General features: G+C 43.9%; 1 protein-coding gene across 1 annotated transcript; it reads right to left on the bottom strand.

Annotated features, from left to right (window-relative positions):
• Positions 1-199: 199 nt before the first annotated feature.
• LOC311229720 (uncharacterized protein) lies at positions 200-20,938 on the bottom strand (the record flags this gene model as incomplete). The annotated part of the gene is made up of 4 exons (XM_084315795.1): positions 200-203; positions 17,708-17,913; positions 18,080-18,229; positions 20,408-20,938. 4 exons carry the CDS (start codon positions 20,936-20,938, stop codon positions 200-202), a joined length of 891 nt encoding a protein of 296 aa, XP_084171921.1.
• Between the last annotated feature and the right edge of the window lie 620 nt (positions 20,939-21,558).

Below are 21,558 nucleotides of genomic sequence, written 5' to 3'. Positions count from 1 at the left end.
GGGAGACATTCATCACCGCCAATATGCCAGCGGCAAAGAACCCAGAGACACCATACCATTGCACCCTACAGTACTATAAAGATGCGGATGAAAGACAAGCCGAGGAGTGGATGAGAAATCAACCAGAGGAGGTGCAGCTCAACGCCACCAGCATAGTGATGGGTCCCCAAGGAGCAGCAATACGGCTTGCTCGGAGCAACTATCTGCAAAAGGAACACGAGATCACAGACAGCGTTCCCCACGTGACGTTAAAAGTGACCGACTCGTGCGACCAACAACACATCGGAAGGATGATGAAAGAGGCAGAAGGAATAAAGTTCGAACAGACGACGGAGAACCGACTCATATGGATAAGCCCGGACAAACGGTTCATCAAAATAATGATTCAAGGCACAGGGATGGGACGTCCCCAGACGGTGCAGCTGTCACAGGAGACAGTAGAAGAAAACCCCCAGAAATTGAGCCTCCAGGAGGAGATGATGGGGGCCATACCGGAAGTGCTGTGGTCAAAACATAGCACCGACATTAGACTGATCAAATCTGCTCAACCAGTGAGGGTGGAGCTTAGACCAGGAGCAACCCTGCCCTGGAAAAGTCAGTACCCACTGAAGGAAAAAGCGGTGGCCGGAATCGAGCCACAAATCAAAGGACTTCTAGAAGCCGGAGTACTACGAAAGACAAAGAGCCCCAAGAGCAACACGCCGTTGCTGCCAGTGGAGAAACCTGACACCTCGTACCGTCTGGTACACGACTTGAGGGCCGTCAATGAGGTTTTAATTGACTATCCCGCCGATGTCCCAGATCCCCACACACTACTGACATTCATCCCGCCGCAAGCTGAGTATTTTACGGTTATAGATTTGTGTAGCGCCTATTTTAGCGTACCTTTGAGCAAAGAGTGCCAGCATTTTTTTGGTTTTACCTATAAGAATGAGCATTATGAGTACACTAGGCTCCCACAGGGATTAAAGCATTCCCCACACATCTTTAACAAGATCTTGAGAGAGGATCTGGACGGGTTAGACCTGAGATTAAAATCCAGAGTCATTCAGTATATGGACGATATTATCTTGTGTGCCGACGATCAGACAACATGTCATAAGGAATCTATCGAACTATTGCAACTACTAGCAGAGAAGGGACACAAGGTGTCTTTGAAAAAATTGCAGTACTGTCAACCTAAAGTAGCATATCTAGGTCAAACGATTTCAAAAGGCCATCGAGCTATTACAGAGGAACATTTGGTGGCTATTAAGAAAGCTCCAAAGCCAGTGACTGTAAGACAGATGATGATGTTTTTGGGAATCGTCGGGTATAGTTCCACTTGGGTGGAGAATTATACAGAACTAGTAGGGCCTTTAAGAGCTATGATAAAAGTTTGCGGAAATGATAAGTTGAGTGCTAAAGTAACCTGGACTGAGGAGGGCCTGAGGGCATTTGAGACCATAAAGACCCGTATGTTAGCTGCCCCGGCCTTGACTTTGCCTGATTATACCAAGCAGTTCATACTGTATGTCTCTTCCTCTTCAGATCAGAGGTATGCATGCGCAGTACTGGCACAAAACACCGGAGTGGGGATCCATCCACAACCAATAGGATACTACTCCATCGCCTATTCAGAGGTGGAAATGGGAATGCCTCCGTGCTACCGAGATTGCGCCGGAGTCTTCCTGATGTACGAGAAAGCTGCAAGTATCATGATGGGGTATCCAGTCAATATTATGGTAGGACATGCGATCCAAAATTTGTTGGAATCTGGTAAATCTGCACTAACGATACCCCGTCTGAAAAATTATTACAGGATTTTGGAACAGGAAGATGTTACTTTGACTAGGTGTTCCATAGTGAACCCAGCGCAGACCCTTCCTAAGCCTGAGGATGGAGAACCTCACGACTGTGTGGAGGAAGCTGAGAGGTACTCCAGACTTAGAGCTGACTTGCAGGCTTTCCCGTTTAGCAGTCCTGATTTGGAACTATGGACAGACGGCTCATGTTACAGAGTTGGAGAGGACCTAAAAGCAGGTTACTCTGTAGTAAAATCACAAGGTGATGGGTTTGTCGTAGCAAAGGCCGAAGCCTTGACACAACCCTGTTCAGCTCAGCTGGCGGAACTAGTCGCTCTGACTGAAGCGTGCAAAATGGCAGAAGGCAAGAGCTGTAATATCTATACGGACAGTAGCTACGCACAGAATATCAGTTTTCTCTACGGAGCGGTGTGGAAAGGGCGAGGTTTTAAGAGAGCAGATGGTACCGCCATAAGACACTGTAGTCAGATAACCGATTTGTTGCAAGCAATAATGAAACCCAAACAAATTGCGATTATCAAATGTGCTGCCCATCAGTCTGATGAGTCTAAGGTGACCAGAGGTAACAACATGGCGGATGTTGCTGCCAAGCAAGTGACAGGTGCGGACAGAGCAGGTAAGGTATTGGTTATCACACATGAGGTGGAGTTGGAAGATAAGATTACTTACAAAGATGTTTTGACCTTTCAGGAAGAGGCGAGTCAGGTGGAGAGAAATCTCTGGTCAGCAATGGGGGCTAGTAGGGATGGGACAGGTTTGTGGCGGAACCATGAAGGACTTGTGGTTGCACCAACGGGCCTGGTCGGACTGCTGATCCAAACTGCGCATGAGTTCTGTCATGCACACCGGAGAGAGGTGAGTAGGAAAATAGAGGAGTATGGGTTTTGGGCGCCAAACCTGCTACGGCAGATTGATTGTGTAATAAGTAGATGTGCAATTTGCTTGAAGAACAATGCGCGCAGAGGGATCGTTGTGTCTCCGGGACACATCCCCACCCCAAATGGCCCAATGAGAGAACTTGTGATTGACTATGTAGACATGATAAAACCGATTAACCAAAAAAGGTACATTCTTGTCGTGGTGTGACGATTTTCAAAGTGGGTGGAGGCTTGCGCGACTAAACATAAGGATGCTGCCTCAGTGGCTAAGTTCTTATGCCGTGAGATAGTAAGCCGTTACGGAATTCCCGATAGAATCGCGTCGGACAATGGAAAAGAGTTTGTCGACAAAACTGTACGTTTAGTACTCCAACAGATGGGGATAAAACAGCGTTTCGGGTCCGTTTACCACCCTCAGAGCCAGGGGGCTGTGGAACGCATGAACGGGGTACTTAAGAACAAATTGGTTAAGATCTGTCAACACACCGGTCTAAGTTGGTTGAGCGCGTTACCGTTGGCACTGATGGCATGTAGATCAAGCGAGATCCGGGGCCTGCGTTTAACTCCGCACGAAATGTTGTTTGGCCGATGTATGGTTGTGCCCGGATTGCGCGCAGCAGGAAAAGGTCCGAGTTTGGATATTCTAGACCACGAGATGCGTGAGTACGTGAAGTACATGTCAAAGCTCCACGGGGCAATCTATGATTATGTCTCTAGTAAACGAGAGACAGAGGAGGAGGAGGATAGGCGGAATGCTCCCCAGATAGTACCAGGGGACTACATTTATGTCAAAGTGTTCAGACGCAAGTGGTATGGCGCGCGGCGGGAAGGACCGTACGAGGTCGTAAGAGCTACGGAAAGAGCGCTACAGGTAAAAGGATCTTCAATGTGGTTTCACCTTTCGCATTGCGTAAAAGCCCTGCAAGACGGGCAAGAATTGGAATCCGAACCCCTGTTCATTGATCAAGAACAGGAGGAAATGCACGACGAAGGGGAAAATGAAGACGATTATGGGGAACCAGACCGGGGCGAACATGATGGTCCCGCTAGGGGAAATTAAGGATTTTTGCAGGAGCCAGACAGAGGAGATCATGAATTGGAATTGGAAAATGATGATTTTTCCTCTGTGGATTTTGGCGGAGTACCAACAGCGGAACCAAGGACGCTGGAGGAGAGAGCGATTAGCGCAACTGCAACGAAAGAGCCACGGCCAAAAAGGGTTATCAATAGACCTCAGAGGTTTCAGTGAGGATAACTGGTAGAATTGCAGCTAAAAGGAAGTAGACCTCAGAAGGTCTTTTGCGAAGGAGAAATTCAGTGTTTATATGTTTATGGTTTAAGTCTCCTTCGTTTTTTATTAGAACTGTTAGTCTTATATTGGGGTGAGGTAAATCTTTTCTTGCAGAGTCCATTACACAAATAGACACAGGTGGTAATTACATGGATAAATATAGTCTTAAACGAAAAGAAGTTGAGAATGGTACGATCATCTCTTTGCATAGAGAGACGGACCTAGACTAGATGTCATAATAATAACTGATAAATGTGTATAAACTGTGCAAGAAGAAGAGGTAAGTGAAATTTTGGATTTTTTAAGTTTTTGGAGAATTTAATTTTTTTTTTTAAATATTTTATGGTAATTATATCATTTTTGATTTTGAAAATTTACTGGTTACATAATGAGGGTAGACCCCTCAGAGAAGGGACTGTCGTAAATTAATTGAATCAAAAATGTACAATAGTGCTAAGTAATGAAATTTAAGAAGACAGCATCTCTATAGTGGATAGGAATCAGCATGTCAGCAGTTGGGTTAATAATAGGGTGAGGGGCAGACATTCTTGCTAAAAGGTCATAAAATAGGTCCCTCCACTATATGCTAATGGTAAAACGGAAGATGCCACCCCCCTGTGACAGTTTAAGAACAGTAAGACAGTTGGTGGTTCAGATTGAGTAGGAGATAGACTCTTAGGAGGAGGAAATAACATGCAGCTGGTCCAAACAGATTATGTCTTACAAATGCAGAAAGTTGAAACTCTAAATAAGCAAGTTATTAATCAACAGATAACTATAGGAGACACATCAAGAAAAAGCAAGCACAATGACACTAAAAAGTAGACTGATTGACCACTGAGAAATGGAATAACCAGACTCGATTACAAAGGAAAAAGCCATACATAGGATTAAACATATCATTGTCAAGGAAATAAGATTCTAGTTAATGTAGTTAAAGACCATTACCAGCGAGAGACTAAATTAAATAAAACAGGATTTAGAACTTAAAATAAGTAAAACAACAGTATGGCCTTTTCTCCTAAACACATTGCTTATGAAATAAAAGAGATATGGAGTTTTGCATCAAACATTATACAGGTTGTTATAAGAAAACTGTGGCCGCAATGATCTAAATCTGAATTATACTATAGGATTTAGATAGTCTAGCACAATCTGGAATGTAACAGTAAAGAGCATTTAGTAAAGTAGTGTGTGTTCATTTAGTAAGAAAAAGGTTAAAAACTAGGAAATTGAAAAGGAGCGGGCCTGATATAAACTTATCCAAAAGGGTGGTTGCTAATTTATATCCCGTTGGCAAGAGTTGTGTGTATTGTACTGTGCTGTACCCATTCTGCAATCTGGTAGCAAAGTATTCATTCATTTATTTTGATCAAACAAATAACTGTTTAGTCCGTTTTCATTAGAAGGAAGAAGCGTTTGAAATAGTCATGTAAATTCCTTATTTGGTCAGAGTTCAGTTCTTTCATGTTAAACCAATCAGAGAAATGCTGGAGTCTCTGGCATGTGACATCACATCCCGGAGACTCGATTACTGGGGGGGGGGGGGGGTCTTGTGAGTCCTATATAATGTACCACAGATGAGACAAAAGGAGCGCGCACGGAGACCAGGAGACCACGTCGAGGCACGGAGAACATCATCTTGAGACGACCCCCAACCTGCGCTGAAAACTATCCAATCGAGACGTGCTGCAGACGCTGTTTTAGACATAGAGAAGTTGGCAAGAACTTTAAGCTGTTGGATCTTCCAATAAACGACGGCGAGACTGTCTTTGTACCGTAGAGCCTGGCTCCGACTCCAAATCATTTATAAGACATTTGAACAAAACGTGTGAGTACAATAGCAGAGATACGGTAGCGATCCACTATACGATCCTGAGACTTTAGTAAATAGAATCATTGAAGATACACGTTAGGCGCTTAAAACAAAATTACAAACATCACAAAACAAACTGGTCAGACTACTACTTGACCTGAACCCCAGAACCCACCTCACCCCTGCCCACTTTGACAACCTAGGATGGCTTAGAGTAGACGACAGAGTACAGCAACTTGCAATGGGCCTGGTCTACAAGATACACTATACGACCGGGGTGCCCATGTACATGTCAAAATACTTCCCAAAGGTCAGTGAATACCACAACCACTACACCAGAGGAAGCTCAACAAATCATGTTAAACCCAGATTCGGATCAAACAAGGGACTAAACACGTTTCGCAATTATGCCACAACAATGTGGAACGCCCTACCCAAAGCTGTAAAGGAATGTGAATCCCTGCCCACATTCAAAACCGCTCTTAAAGAGCACCTACGGGAGGCTGCAATTCGAAACTGGCCACCGTAAATGCCCAAAACCCCCACCACCTCCTAATAGACAGTCTCCTCCCCACCGCATGTATATATTCCCTCCCCGCCGTATGTATATTTCTCTCCCACCCACCCACCCCCTCCTAATGTACAGTCCCCTCCCCATCATATGTAAATACTCTGTCAGGATCTAGGGGTAACAGTACTGTATATTTGAATACCGTTTATGTCACAAATGTATCAGTACTAAATACCTATATGTCCCTATGCCATAAATGTCATGTATGTTGTGTATGTCATAAATGTCTATATGAATTGAAAATGGGGGACCCTGATGGAAACAAGACAAACGTCTTTCTCAGGTCTGCATCCCCTTAACAATTGTATGTATTGAGCCTTACTGTATTGTACCCATTCTGCAATCTGTTAAATAAAGTTTTCATTCATTCATTCATTCATTCATTCATACCACAGCGAAAAAGAGGGCACTAGCCACCACAGACTGGTAGAACATCTGCATCGAAAGACCTGAGCCCTCTCAGGAACAGTCTGCTCTGTCCCTTCCTGTAGAGCAGGGGTGGGCAATTATTTTTCCCAGGGGGCCAAATGAGCAACTGAAAATATTTTGGAGGGCCGGGCCAAAATTCCGAACTCAATTATGCATAATATACATTTTATTTCTATATAAAAAGCAGTAAATGGCATTGTTTTGACCGCTGGTAAGAGTGTATGTTATTATTTGGCAATTAAAATGTGAGGTTAGCTTTCAAAAATATAATTTATTCAAATAGAAAAATGTGAAACATTTAACTCATTTTCAGTCACATTAATAACAAAGGGCATTTTGAGTTTCATATACTATTGAAACAAGGCTTTTCTTAGCTTTCTAAAGACATCACATCATCTTTGTAGCCAAAATAAACAAGACATGTGACTGAACTGTGTAAAGAAAAGTGTCCCAGTTGTGTAGCCTTTTTGACTTTACATGCCTATATTAAACATTTAATGTTTTCAGAACTGTGCAAAAAAAAATTTCATGTGTCCCATTTCACTTGATATATTTCCACATTTTAGTGTTCTTCAGTTCTTTTTTTTTACTGTGCAGAAAAAAAGGAAAGGATCAAGTGTCCCATTTCACTTGTTATATTCCCACATTTTAGATTTCTTCAGTTCTTTTTTTTTCATTCAGTGTGAGAAATCCAGTCTCTTTTGAGCTTTAACAAGTCCATCAAAGTCAGGTTGAATGTCTGAGGTGGAGATGCGAAGCACAGCTGACAGATGTTCATCAGTGAGAGAGGATCTGTACCTGGATTTGGTAAACGTCATGACTGAGAATGTCTGTTCACATGTAGGTGGATCCAAAGAGAACCAACATCTTCTGAGCATGTCTCCTCATGTTTGGAAAGTTCTCCTCCTTGAGAGCAGAGTAGAACTCTAGCAGTGATGCTGACTTAAAGTGCTCTTTCAGTAGTGAATCAGACTGCAGGCCAATGAGTTCAAGCTGAACAACTATCAACACTGCAGGTAAAGGGAGAGGAAACCAGCTGCATTTCATCCTCAACCTTTTTGAAATCTTGAAAACGCCTTGAAAATTCATCATGCAGTGCTCCCAACATGGATGAGTACCTGTGCCGGTGATCAGCTGATGGTTTGACTTCTTTCAGGGTTTTCATGTGTTCAAGATTGTTAGATTTGGCTTACTGTTACTGTATTGTTTGTCTTGTTTTATGGGCTGCCAAAATGTTATATTTTGCACCAGGGAACTTGAAGGTTCATGCACAACGCACATGTGTGTAACCTCAACCCTGTATTGCAAAATTAAGTGATATGCCATTTTTTTTTCAGGACAACTTGGCCTATCAATCTATATGCTACAGTTATGTCATATATATGAATGTATAAATGTAATATCTCAGATATTGTTAAACACAGAACAATAATGAACAATCAATTTGGCTTACTGTTACTGTATTGTTTGTCTTGTGCATGAACCTTCAAGTTCCCTGGTGCAAAATATTACATTTTGGCAGCCCATGAAACAAGACAAACAATACAGTAACAGTAAGCCAAATTAATATAATAATAATCTGGTCAGCAGCCTCCACTGATGTAGCGTGATTCAAACCCCCTCAATGTGCAGTTTCTAGTTAATCAGTCAGCAGCCTCCACTGATGTACAGTGACGAGTGAATCTGGTAGTTGGTTTATGACGTTAAAAACGCGAAATAACATATAACGTTACAGCATACAGTTTCTAGTTAATCAGTCAGCAGCCTCCACTGATGTACAGTGACGCGTGAAGCGAAATAACATTATACATTATATAACGTTACAATGTACAGTTTCTAGTTAATCAGTCAGCAGCCTCCACTGATGTACAGTGACGAGTGAATCGCGTAGTTGTTTTGATAAAATGCGTTGTGTATTCACGTGATTCAATTCGGACAAAGATTACAGCTCCGCATTTCATTTGGGACCCGCGCTTGCGGCAAAAGGGGCGGGGGGTCATGGCCAATCAGAGAAAAAGCTAAACACAAGTTGGTTGCCTTAAATGTTCACGCGGTTAGGACAGCAGAAACAGGAACCAACCCCCACTAGCAAACTGCTAATCTGTGTAAATAAACACCACATTCCAGGGTGTGAGCATGGTATCAGTGAAACAGGAGGCGAAATGGAAATTGATGTGCCTCTTTGGAACAGGACTAATGTGTAAAACTGTACTATAAAAGGAGACAACATATAAATATCTATAAAGTGTTAGATTCTGGGATATTCACTGTAATAACTGTATATCATGTATTCCACACGATACATATAGGAACATGTCATTCATACTTCATTAATCAAGGTAAAAGGTTTAACTATCTGTAGCACATTAGTGCTTGGTGCCAACTGAAGGAAATTACATACACATTGAATATTACATTAGAATATGACTTATGAGATGTCAGGGGATATTTGAATGTCATTTGCAATAAAGAGAATGGAACAATTCTGCTACTTCTCTGTTAAAACTGTGTTTATATAAATAGTCTGGAAAATACAGACTTGTGATTATTTCATATGGATTATTTGGTATCAAACTATAGACAACGACTACATTGGTTTAATGCTGGATGTATATGTAACTCATTACATTAAAGATACAAATTAGAAAAGGTTCTATTGTTTAACGGCTACACATGCAAAAGGCTCTGAGGAAAACCTCCTCACCAGATGTCACAGAAGAGCCACAGACCACAGGACCCCCCTTTGGGCTGACAACACGCCCATATATGGACAATGGAGGTCTCTGGGGCAGCCCAGAGAGGAAAATAGCAAGAGACAGCAAAAGACCATATTTGGAAGAGGCAGACCCAGGCCTCTTGGTTTAGTATCAAGACACCTGATTGGTACAAGACATATTTGAATATAACTCTGATTGGCTAAAGATAGTCAAACCCGTGATGTCATGTCTAGTATAAAAAAGAGAAACAGTGTTAAATCACATTAGGCCAGACCCCCCAGGTCTGAGCCTCCAACCGCTGCCGCCTGAGAGTGTACTTTGCAATACGTAAGTAAACCATGATTATAGACTTCCGGTATGAGAGCAGACGGGTAACACACGTGCGATAGAGCTCCTGGTCAAATGAGCGAAAAAACGGATAAAAAAAGACCCGAAAAGTAATACAAAATGAAAATGCACACGAGAAGTGAGGAAGAGACAACGATTGTGAAGGAAATAGAAATGGAGAACATACGAGAAGGAGAGAATCTGAAGAAACAGAGTCCCCGAAGCGAAGCCGAGAAAAGACAGGCGGAAGAAGGGGGAGGTACCGCTGAGGCAGACACGGGAATGCCAGGATGGGCCGTGGTCATGCAGGCCGGGATACTGGAGAACATAACAGCGGCGATAAAACTGAACACGGACACGATAAGGAATGATATTGGGAAGCTACGGGAGGAATTGAGGAAGGAACAGGAGGACTTCAGAGGAGAAATGAATACAGAACTCAAAAGGGTGGAGGAGAAGATGGCGGAACAGGACAGAAACGTGACCGAGTTACAGACTAGGACGGCACACGCGGAGGAATGGAACACGGAGATACACGAGGTATTAACATGTGTGATTCAGAAACAAGAACAGATGGAGACAAAGATGTCAGACATGGAGGGGAGGTCACAGAGAAATAACATCAGAATATGGGGACTGAAAGAAGGAGTCGAAGGGGAATCGGTGACCCTATATGTGGAAAAGCTTATCAAAGAACAACTGAAGGAAACGGGACTGGAAAACATGGAGATACAGAGGGCCCACAGGGCGTTGGCTCCGAGACCACAACCGGACAGACCTCCGAGGGCGGTCATTATTAACTTTCTGAGATTCGAGGTTAAGGAATTGGTACTCAGAACCGCGTGGACCTCAGAAGATTGAAATCGAAGGGAAAAGACTATCATTTGATCACGACTACTCGACAGCGGTAGCGATAACACGCAGGACCTACGCGGGACTGAAGAAAACTCTGAAAGAAAACGGAATGAGATTCCAGTCACCCATGACCTCGCTAAGGATTCACTGGGAGGAAGGGGCGGCGACGTACGCGACGGCACGAGAAGCGGAGCGAGAGATGAGACGACGAGGGATGCGGATGACGGAGGACGGAGAAGGAAGGAGGCGGGAGGACCAGACACGGAGCTTGCAGCAGAGATTGGAGGGAGCCCGCAGATAGATCAGAGCGGGAGACCGAAACCGGAGAGAGGAGAGAGGAGAAGGCCGAGGTGAAACGTGACGGAGCGAGGACGGAGACGGATGAGGAGGCCAGAGACGGAGAGGAGGCGGGAGGAGGCGAACGGATGAGTACACGCACAAGAGATTGAAAAAACTATTCAAATAGAGACAAAGTATAGAAACTGAAATAACATATGCATAAGCACACATTCCCAGGTAGAGGCAGGATATAGAAATGAACGTAACGTATACATGGACACATAATACACAAGCTGATGGAGGAAATAAATGGAAATATAACTAGGTTTGATAGGCGAGACACAGAACATACTGAAACAGATACATAGATTGGGAGGGATTAAGGGGATAAATGGACATCACATAGAAAATAGTGGAGAGGAAAAGAAAGTAAAAAGGGGTACACGGGAGACACCGCACACGGATATGGGAGGAAGGAGGGACAATGAAACATATGAGTCACATTGAGAGGGACCAAGAAAAGAGGGTCTTTGATCAAAAGGAAGGACAGAGCGCTTTTGACCAGGAGCTCGAAAGCAAAAAAAAAACAGTAAGAAAGCTGGACAAATATGACGAGCGATTGGGGGCAAGGGTTTCAAACCCCCAAGCCGTCAGGAGGGGGCCCCTCGCTAGGAGGGCAATTACCCCTCACCCACCAGCAGGGGACAGGGGGGGACACAGGGACCCCCCGAACGCCTTGGGAGCACTTTATGTAAAGTTTATGTTTTTTATTTATGTTAATCATTATATGTATTCGGTGAAGAGAGCGGAGGCTCCAACCGGAGGGGGGAATGAGTGTGACATGGGGGGGACTGACAGACGAAAGAAGAAGAAAGATGACAAGGGTTAAAGGTATAAAAATGATGTCGTTAAACGTTAATGGAATGAATAATGCGATAAAAAGGGGCAAAGTGATGTTGAAATGTAAAAAAAGTGAGATGGAAGTGATTTTTCTGCAGGGGACACATTTGGTAGCACAGGGTCATGAGAAACTGAAGAGATTTGGATATGAAAATGCATACTATAGTTCCTTTGAACAAAACCCGAGGAGAGGAGTAATCACGTTAATCAAAAACACAGTCAAATTTGAATTGATCAAGGAAGTAAGAGACAAGGAGGGAAGGTTTGTTCTGGTGAAGGGGAAAATGGAGGGCCAAATGGTTACGTTAGTAAATGTTTATGCACCCCCAGAGAGTGAGAGGGATTTATATGAGACCATTTTTGATATGATAGTGATGGAACTAGAAGGGATATTGATATGCGCGGGAGATTTTAATGTAGTACTGAATCACGACCTACCACGAGTACTAGAAAAGGACGGGCACCAATCAGTAGATATATGAATATTGAGATGACGGAAATGGGAATTACAGATGTTTGGAGGGGGATGCACGCCATGGACAGGGAATACACACATTACTCACACCCGCACGTGACATATGCGAGAATAGACTACTTTTTGATGACGACGGGGGACAGTTACAGGGCACGGGAGAGCAGTATAGGAGTGGCGGACATATCGGATCACAGTGCCATATATCTGACAGTAGATCTAGAAGGGAGACGGAGGAACACGATTTGGAGACTAAATGTAGGAATATTAAATAACAAGGGGGTGGTGAGTCAGATCAAGGAGGAGATAGCCAGATATAAGGAAGAAAATGACAACGGGGCGGTAGACCCGAACATTCTATGGGACACACTGAAGGTGGTGATAAGGGGGAAATTGATGGAAAAAACAGCAATGCTGAAGAAGGCCAGAACGGAGACATATCACAATCTGATAGGGAAGCTGAAGAAGCTAGAGGGGAGACACCAGATATCAAAAGAACAGGAAACGCTCGGAGAAATCAAAGAAGTAAAGGCCAGGATAAATAGGGAATTATTGACGGAAATAGAAAAGAAAGCGAAGTTCATGAAACAAACGTACTATGAAGGGGGACCAAAAGCGACCAGACTGTTGGCTAGGAGAATTAGAACGCAACAGAAGTTGAACACGATACACACAATAAGGGATACAAAGACTAATGAAATATTGAGGGACCCAGCTGAAATAGAGAGGACATTTAGAGAATACTATGAGAAATTATACACACAGCCAAAAGCAGCGGGAGAAGAGGAAATAGAAACATATCTGGAGAAGCTAGTTACCATCGATAGGGAAAGAACAGAATGAAGAATTAAATAAAATAATTACGGAACAAGAACTGGAAGAGGCAATTAGTAGAGCTAAAAACAACAAATCTCCGGGGAGCGACGGATTCCCATCGGAATTCTACAAGACATTTAGAACTGAATTAGCACCCATGTTAGGGGCGGCGTTCAGACACACGATGGAAGAGGGGAAAATGCCCCCCTCGTGGAAGGAAGCCATAATCACCACGATACCGAAGGAAGGGAAGGATAGGGAATTATGTAGTAGTTTCAGACCTGTGTCCATACTTAACGTAGATTACAAGATGTATACATCGATAATATCAAAAAGATTTGAGACGTTTATGCCAGACATTATAGATGAAGATCAAACTGGATTTATTAAAGGGAGACAGACACAGGACAACGTGAGAAAGACATTACACATAGTAGAGGAGATACAAAAACAAGGGGGTAGCGTGGTACTGATTAGCCTAGATGCAGAAAAAGCGTTCGACAGTGTGAGCTGGACATTTTTATATAAAACATTGATGAGGTTCGGACTGAACGGGAGGGCGATGAAGATGATCAAGGCGCTATATCAAGAACCGACAGCGAGGGTTAAGGTGAATGGCAGCTTGACGGATAGAATCAGATTAGAGAGGGCTACCAGACAGGGATGTTGTCTCTCACCGACGCTCTTCGCCGTTTTCATAGAACCACTGGCACAACTGATCAGACAGACCGAGGACATCAAGGGAGTAAGGATAAAGGGAACGGAATATAAACTAGGCCTATTTGCAGACGACGTGATAGTATACATGAGGCAACCAGAAAAGAGCTTCCCGGCACTGATGGATCTACTGAAGGAATATGGCCACTACTCAGGATACAAACTAAACGTGACAAAGACACAGACCTTAGCATGGAACTATACCCCAACGACGGAAATTAGAGAACAGTACGGGATAAGATGGGACATGGACAAGATTAAATACTTAGGGGTGAACATCACGAGAGGGGTGGAGAAACTGTTTGAGGCGAATTATACACAGATAAATCAGAACATCAAGAGAGACTTAGAGAGATGGACAGTAATGCCCTTGGACTTCAATTCAAGAATAGAGGTCATTAAAATGAACATACTATCAAGGTTACTGTACCTATTCCAGTCACTACCGATACAAATACCACAGAATCAATTCAGGGAGTGGGACAGACTGATATCGAGGTTCATATGGGCGGGGAGAAGACCACGGGTCAGATATAAAACACTACAACTACCAAAGGAAGAGGGAGGGATGGCAGTACCCAGCCTACAAGATTATTACTATGCAGCACAACTGAGAGCAGTGACGTGCTGGTGTAACGACAGATATGAGGCAAGATGGAAAGACATTGAAAAAGAAGGGGAGGGATACAAGGTACAAGCTCTGGTGGGAGATAGGGAACTATTTAAAGAAAGAGGGACTATTAGATCCAATCACCAAATGCACCTTGACCATATGGAACAGAGTAGTAAAAACACACAAATTGGAGAAGCAGTCAGGGGTCCTGAGATGGGTAGCACATGACAAGAGATTCAAACCAGGGAGGTTAGACCATGGATTCAGAAGGTGGGAGAGGGGGGGGGGGGGCAACAGCGATATGCAAAATGATAGAGAAGGGAGAAATGCAGACACTACAAAAATTAAAGGAGAAATTTGGACTAGAAAACAGGGACCACTTCAGATATCTACAGGTTAGAGACTACTACAACAAAGAAATAAGGGGGGCCAAAGACGAGGAACAGAATGGAATAATAAAGATGATAGTATGGGCATACGAAGGGGGGCAAGGAAGAGTAATATCAGCAATATACCGGGCTATAATGACCAGCAAGGGACACACGACCGATTATATAAGGGGGAAATGGGAGAGAGAACTAGAGATAGGAATAACAGGGAAGGAATGGGGGAACATATGCGAGGTACAACATTCAACAACAGGATCGAGAATATGGAAAGAATTTGGATGGAAAAACATAATCAGATTCTTTATAACCCCAGAGCTGAAGGGAAAATATGCACCAACACAAAAAGCATGCTGGAGGATGTGTGGGAAGGAGGGGGCAAATCACACGCACATATTCTGGGGATGTCAGAAGCTGAAGGGGTATTGGGAGGAGATAGGGGAAGCAATGATCAGAATATTAGGATACGGGCTACCACAAACAGGACTGGTGCTTTACTTAGGAGACCTGACACACGAGGGAATACAAGGGGGGGACAAATATTTAATAAAGATAATGTTGATAGCGGCCAGAAAAGCAATAACGAGACTGTGGTACAAGGAAGACCCACCGACAATAGCAAAATGGGTAGGAATAGTGGAAGAAATACAGGATATGGAAAGGATAACACACATGCTGAGGTTATAGGAAGAGAAATTTGGGGAAAGATGGGGAAAGTGGGAGGATTATAAAAGGAACGAGAACGACATCACAGAGGAAGAACCAAATGCAACACAAGAAGGCGAAGGGTAAAGGAGGAAAGATGTTCAAGGAGGGTCTATGAACCCATGTCACACACCTGTGCTTTAGTTAGTATTTTCTATTTTGTTTTTGGGATATTACAATTGCTGAATGCTTTTATACCTTATTATTTATGTCTGTTTAACGGTGTGATATTAAATATTCAGGGATGATGTGGTTTGTGTATGGGTGAACCAAAAGGTAAAGTGAAAGTTAATAAACAAGAGAGAAAAAAAAAGAAAGGACGAAGGATAAGGGAAGAAAGAAGCTCAAGGAAGGTCTCTGGACCCAGATCACACATACAAGCCTTAGTCAGCATTTATCATCTTTGAGTAGGAATTACCTGTTTATGCCTGTTTAAGGGAGATACACAATCAGCCTTTGTATCAAATACCTAGAAAACAACAGTAGGGGAACCAGACAACTAACCATGATACCCATGTAAATATTTATGTGCACTGTTTTTTTCTTTTTGTTTTTATTGTGATGCTAGTTTCTTTATTTTTTATTATTTATTTTTTGTAAGTGCTGTCTGTCTAAAAACTGTTAATAAAAAATTTAAGTTTAAAAAAAAAAAAAAAACATGATTATAACCACTGTTGTTTGTAAGGTCATTGCACTGGACCGGGGTCGAACATGTATTTCTCAGTACAGTCCTTTCATTGAATAACCATGTGAATATGTGTGTAAAGACTTGTTTGAATGTGAAAGCATCAATAACCATTTATTCATCATGCTTGATGAAATGATAATAATCCCTGTATGCCATAACCTGACTTTCCACCTTTTGGGCCTCTGGGTGAGTTGAATTCTAGTTCGGTTGTCCTGACTACAAGCGTTATTTCCCTTCTGGCTAGTGGAGTCAAAGGGGAACCATTCCACAATGTCTATCCTTCTTCTATCCAGTTTAGCAACCTGTGTACACTGTGATTAACCTAGAATATGTACATAGAATATACGACATACTTAAGTACATTTAAAAGTAGAAACTTTTTGACTTTTACTCAAGTGTGTTTTTAGCCAGATACTCTGACTTTTACTTGAGTATGATTTTGAGACGGTACCCATACTTTCACTTAAGTATAATTTCGGGGTACTTTTTACACCCCTGGTTTTGAGTTATGTCTCTGATGTCTTGGTATAGTGGGCAGGTTGTTAAGAAGTGGAGCTCGGTTTCCACCTCTTCTTGTGTGCAGTGGGTGCACAGTCTGTCTTCTCTTGGGAGCCAGGGCTTTCTCGATGGCTAGGCTGTGCTCGCTGAGTCTGTACCTAATCAAGGATCTTCTTAGTTTTGGGTCAGTCACAGTGCTCAGGTATTCTGCCACTGTGTACTCTCTGTTTAGGGCCACTGATTCTTTCCAGTGTGTCGTAGTAGTTTTCTTTTTTATAATTTGGTTTAGTCCAGTGCGGTTTCCGTCTGGTGGCTCTGCTTGTGTTTGTGAGCAGAGTCCCAGAACCATCTGGCTGAGTGGGCATCTCTCAAGGGGGTCTCTCTCTCTCTCTCTCTCTCTCTCTCTCTCTCTTGCTCTCTCTCTCTCTCTCTCTCTCCAGTTTGAGACCGCAGAAAGTCCTTCAGAACAGATTCAGGTGACTTGATGTGTCCATCAGATTAGCACAACATTGAAATAAGTCTTTGACACTGGCATGAGACAATACACAATAACTATACATTAGGGTACAACAAATGTACATTAAAATATGTGTGTGTGTGTGTGTAGTGGGGGGGGGGGCAGAGAGCAGGCTTAGATAAAATAAAATCAATAATAATAAAAGTTACTATTATGAAGGTATAATAACGCCTCCATTCTCTCATTTCTACAACTCTGTCAAATGAAGCGCAGTCTATTTTAGGAGCTGATCCGCTCCTCCTCCTCCTCCTCCTCCTGCTCCTCCTGCTCCTGCTCTTCCTCCTCCTCCTCCTCCTGCTCCTCCTCCACCAGGGGTCACTACAGGGAGCCACGGGGAGTGGCGTACTGGCTCATGTTAGGCAGGCCATGCATTATGCAGCAGCTTAGGCCACTGCGCGGGATCTCCATGTCCTCGGCTACAGTCCACCTGTCGCTGCTCTGGTCGTAGCACTCCACGTTGGAGAGGGTGGTGAAGTTATTGTAGCCTCCGACCACGAAGAGCAGGTCGTCCAACACCCCGATGCCAAAGTGGCTGCGGGGGGTGAGCATGGTGGGCAGGGTGCGCCAGGAGTCAGTCAAAGGGCTGTAGGCCTCTGCGCTACGCAGGCGGTTTTCACTGTCAAACCCTCCTACCTGAGGACAGGACACATGAGAGGAATGTTTTAGTATGTGGTTAAGGCAGGCAGACACGTTATTAATCCACTTAGGCAAATGAGGGCATCACAGCAGCATTGCAAGTCAAATGATACATATCTATAAAAATATGTAGTATAAAGCTTTTGTCTCCATGTGCACCTACCACATAGACTTGTCCTCCGTACGCAGCGACTCCCACTCCTCTACGCTTGCTGCTCATGGGGGCGATCAGAGTCCACTGGTCAGTGTCTGGGCTGTAGCACTCAGCTGTGAGCAGATACTCCACCCCGTTGAAGCCACCACAGATGTAAACCTGTAATAAGAAAGAATATTCTAATTTAGTTTATATATTCCATTTTATTTCATTCTACTTTAATTAGTGTGGGTGACCTGGCGAAGCCAGGTTGCAACCACACTATAGTAATCTATACTCTTTTTATTCTTCTTTATTCCGCCGATTTTGCCAACAAAACTCCTCCCAGAACGTTCGCGCCCCATACATATAAAAGGTATCAAAACGACGGCTTGCTCCAACTCGAGTGTCTATTGCTTTTCGGAAAGTTTCACAGCACCGTTTGGCTACAAATCGACTTTAAGCGGGAAAATGTAGGTCCCATTGGGAATGAATGGCAATTTAGAGTGGAAGAGGTGAAATACTTTTTTTCCACCACCTTGGGTAAATTGCGACAGTGACCTACATTTTGGACGTAGAAAAATCGCCTCGCTCACAAAAGAAAAATAAATGGAATTGGACATTTCTATCTCAACTGATGACCATTTCTTTGAAACTTATCCTCCCCATAGACACCAATGTGTTCCCACTCTAAGAAAAAGCAGGTTTTATCGCTTTTCTCCCCTTGTGTTCTGATCATCACCGGGGCCACAATTGTCGACGGAATGCCACAATATCGCACACAACCCTTCACATACCCCTTGAAGTGCTCATCTGAAAGTAAAAACGCTTCATCTCTTATCGTTTGCTTTTAATCATCGTGATAATGCAGTCATGCATCTGCCCTCATTGAAATACATTGGATCGAAAGTGCAAGTCATTCGTGCCTAATTAGGTAACAGGTGTGTGGCTCATGGCTCATGGCTCATGGCTACAGCTGACCTGCCAATGACCTCTCATGGAGTTAATCCTTAATCGCCCTCTGTGTAGCAGTACTGAATTGCTTGACAGCGCCCTCTGTCTTGCGGGTTGTGTCATTGTACTCAGTAGGGATGTCCTCTTTCATTGGTCGATGTTGACCACTCCCCCGATCCTTAGACCACGCCCCCTTAGGCCACACCGCCTTAGTGTATCTCTTGAACCGTTTGTCGGCGAGACTTGCGGGTTGTGCCATTGGACTCGGTAGGGATATCCTCTTTCATTGGTCGATGTTGACCACTCCCCTGATCCGTAGACCACGCCCCCTTAGGCCACACCCCCTTAGTGTATCTCTTGAACCGTTTGTCGTCGACACTTGCGGGTTGTTCCATTGTACTCGGTAGGGATATCCTCTTTCATTGGTCGATGTTGACCACTCCCCTGATCCGTAGACCACACCCCCTTAGGCCACACCCCCTTAGTCCTGAACATTTAAAAAAAAAAACTCAGAAACGTTTTTTAATAAGTTATTTTTTTTTATATATTTTTTATTTCATAATTTTTTTCCCGAAAATTTTTTAAAACTCAGAAGATTTTTTTAATACGTTTTTTTTAGATATTTCTTTTTCATAAAAAAATTTTTTTTTGACGAAAAAGTCAAAAAAGTTGTTTTTCAGAGCCTGGAGCTCAACACTTAAGTCTGATTTCTAAAAAGGGGCCAGTACTCCAGATCCGACCACCCTGGACCACTTTCCCCGAAATGGGACTGAAAAACTACTTTTGACTTTTTTGTCAAAATTTTTTTTTTATGAAAAATAAAATATATATAAAAAAACGTATTAAAACTTTTCTGAGTTGTTAAAATTTTTCGGGAAAAAATTATTTTTTTATGAAAAATAAAAAATATAAAAAAAAACGTATTAATTTTTTTTTTTTTCGGGAGGTTGTGCCATTGTACTCAGTAGGGATGTCCTCTTTCATTGGTCTATGTTGACCATGCCCATAGTTTGGCTCCTCCCCCTTTTTGTATCTTTTGAACCGTTTGTCAGAGAGACCCTCTCCCGTTGGCCGGCGGTGCACAGCCACACTTTCACAATTTCCCCCGTGCGGAATTGTCTAGTTGTCTGTTAATGTTGATGCACCAAAGGACCCAGACAAATTTTTTGTTTGTGCAAGCTTACTTGGCAATAAAGACATTTATGATTTCTGATCTAACGTTCCTTGTGTTCATCTACCACCCAGTGTTCCTCAGTTCCACCCACCCTGTGTTCCTCAGTTCCACCCACCCTGTGTTCCTCAGTTCCACCCACCCTGTGTTCCTCAGTTCCACCCACCCTCCTCAGTTCCACCCACCCTGTGTTCCTCAGTTCCACCCACCCTGTGTTCCTCAGTTCCACCCACCTTGCCATGGAGGGCTGCTGCCCCTGCGGCGCTCCTGTGCTCCAGCATGGGTGAGATCACTGTCCACTGGTTGGTTTCAGGCTCGTAGCGCTCTGCGGTGTTCAGATGCACGTGTCCGTCGTACCCTCCCATGGCGTAGATACAGCCGCCCAACGCGACCACGCTGACGTAACAGCGGCGTGAGTGCATGGGAGCCGCCTGCAGCCAGCTGCGAGTGACGGGGTTGAACCTGCGCACACTGCTGAGACGCTCTATGCCGTCCCAGCTGCCGACGCAGTAGACCAGACCGTGGAGATAAGCGGTGCCGTGGCCGGCCTGGGGACTCTCCACCTCAACACTCACATCCATCCATCGACCGGCTCGGATATCGTAAGCCTCCATGTGAATGGTCCCGCTGCCGCGACTCCAGCCTCCGATGGCCAATAGGACCTCCTGGGGCAGGCGTGGGCGGGTCAGGGGTTTTGGGACCTGTGCGAGCCAGCGGAGCCAGGCGGAGCCAGGGGGGAAGTAGTCAGGCCTCATCAAGCCCATGCGAACCTGGGAAGAGACAAGCAGACAGCTGGTACAACTTAGACAGCGGTTGTAGACGGTTTCACTGGAATTCTGTTGCTAGGGAACAGTTTGGACCCAAATGCTTGAGAACCACTGTATTGATTGATTGATTGATTGATTGATTGATTGATTGATTGATTGATTGAGAACTTTATTAACATATTGCAGAATGGCTACAATACAGTACGGCTCAATACACACAATTGTTAAGGGGATGCAGACCAGAGAAAGACTTCAGTCTTGTTTACATCAGGGTCCCCCATTTTCAATTCATCAAGACATTTATGACACACATGACATACAGATATACAATTAGTTACCTTGGGCAGCAGCAAAGGGATGTGTGTTTTACGCTCCTCACGGGAGTGGTCGATCCAACGGAGGACGGCCTCGAACACCGTCTCCTCTTTCTTCACGTTCAGGTCATCCCTCTCGATGATGTCCGCCAGTTGCTGCAGGGACAGCTCCACAAACTCCTGTGAGACGTGCAGCATCTTCTCAAAGTGGCACACGATGAAGAGATGGGCCTTGCGCTTCAGGTCAGGGCAGCAGTAGATGTCCGCAAACCTCCAGATGCCGACACAGTTTTCCAGAGACAG

The sequence above is a fragment of the Notolepis coatsorum genome, assembly GCF_963971535.1.
Source record: "Notolepis coatsorum genome assembly, chromosome: 6".
Taxonomy (NCBI): domain Eukaryota; kingdom Metazoa; phylum Chordata; class Actinopteri; order Aulopiformes; family Paralepididae; genus Notolepis; species Notolepis coatsorum.
This window is presented reverse-complemented; position numbering and strand designations above follow the sequence as displayed.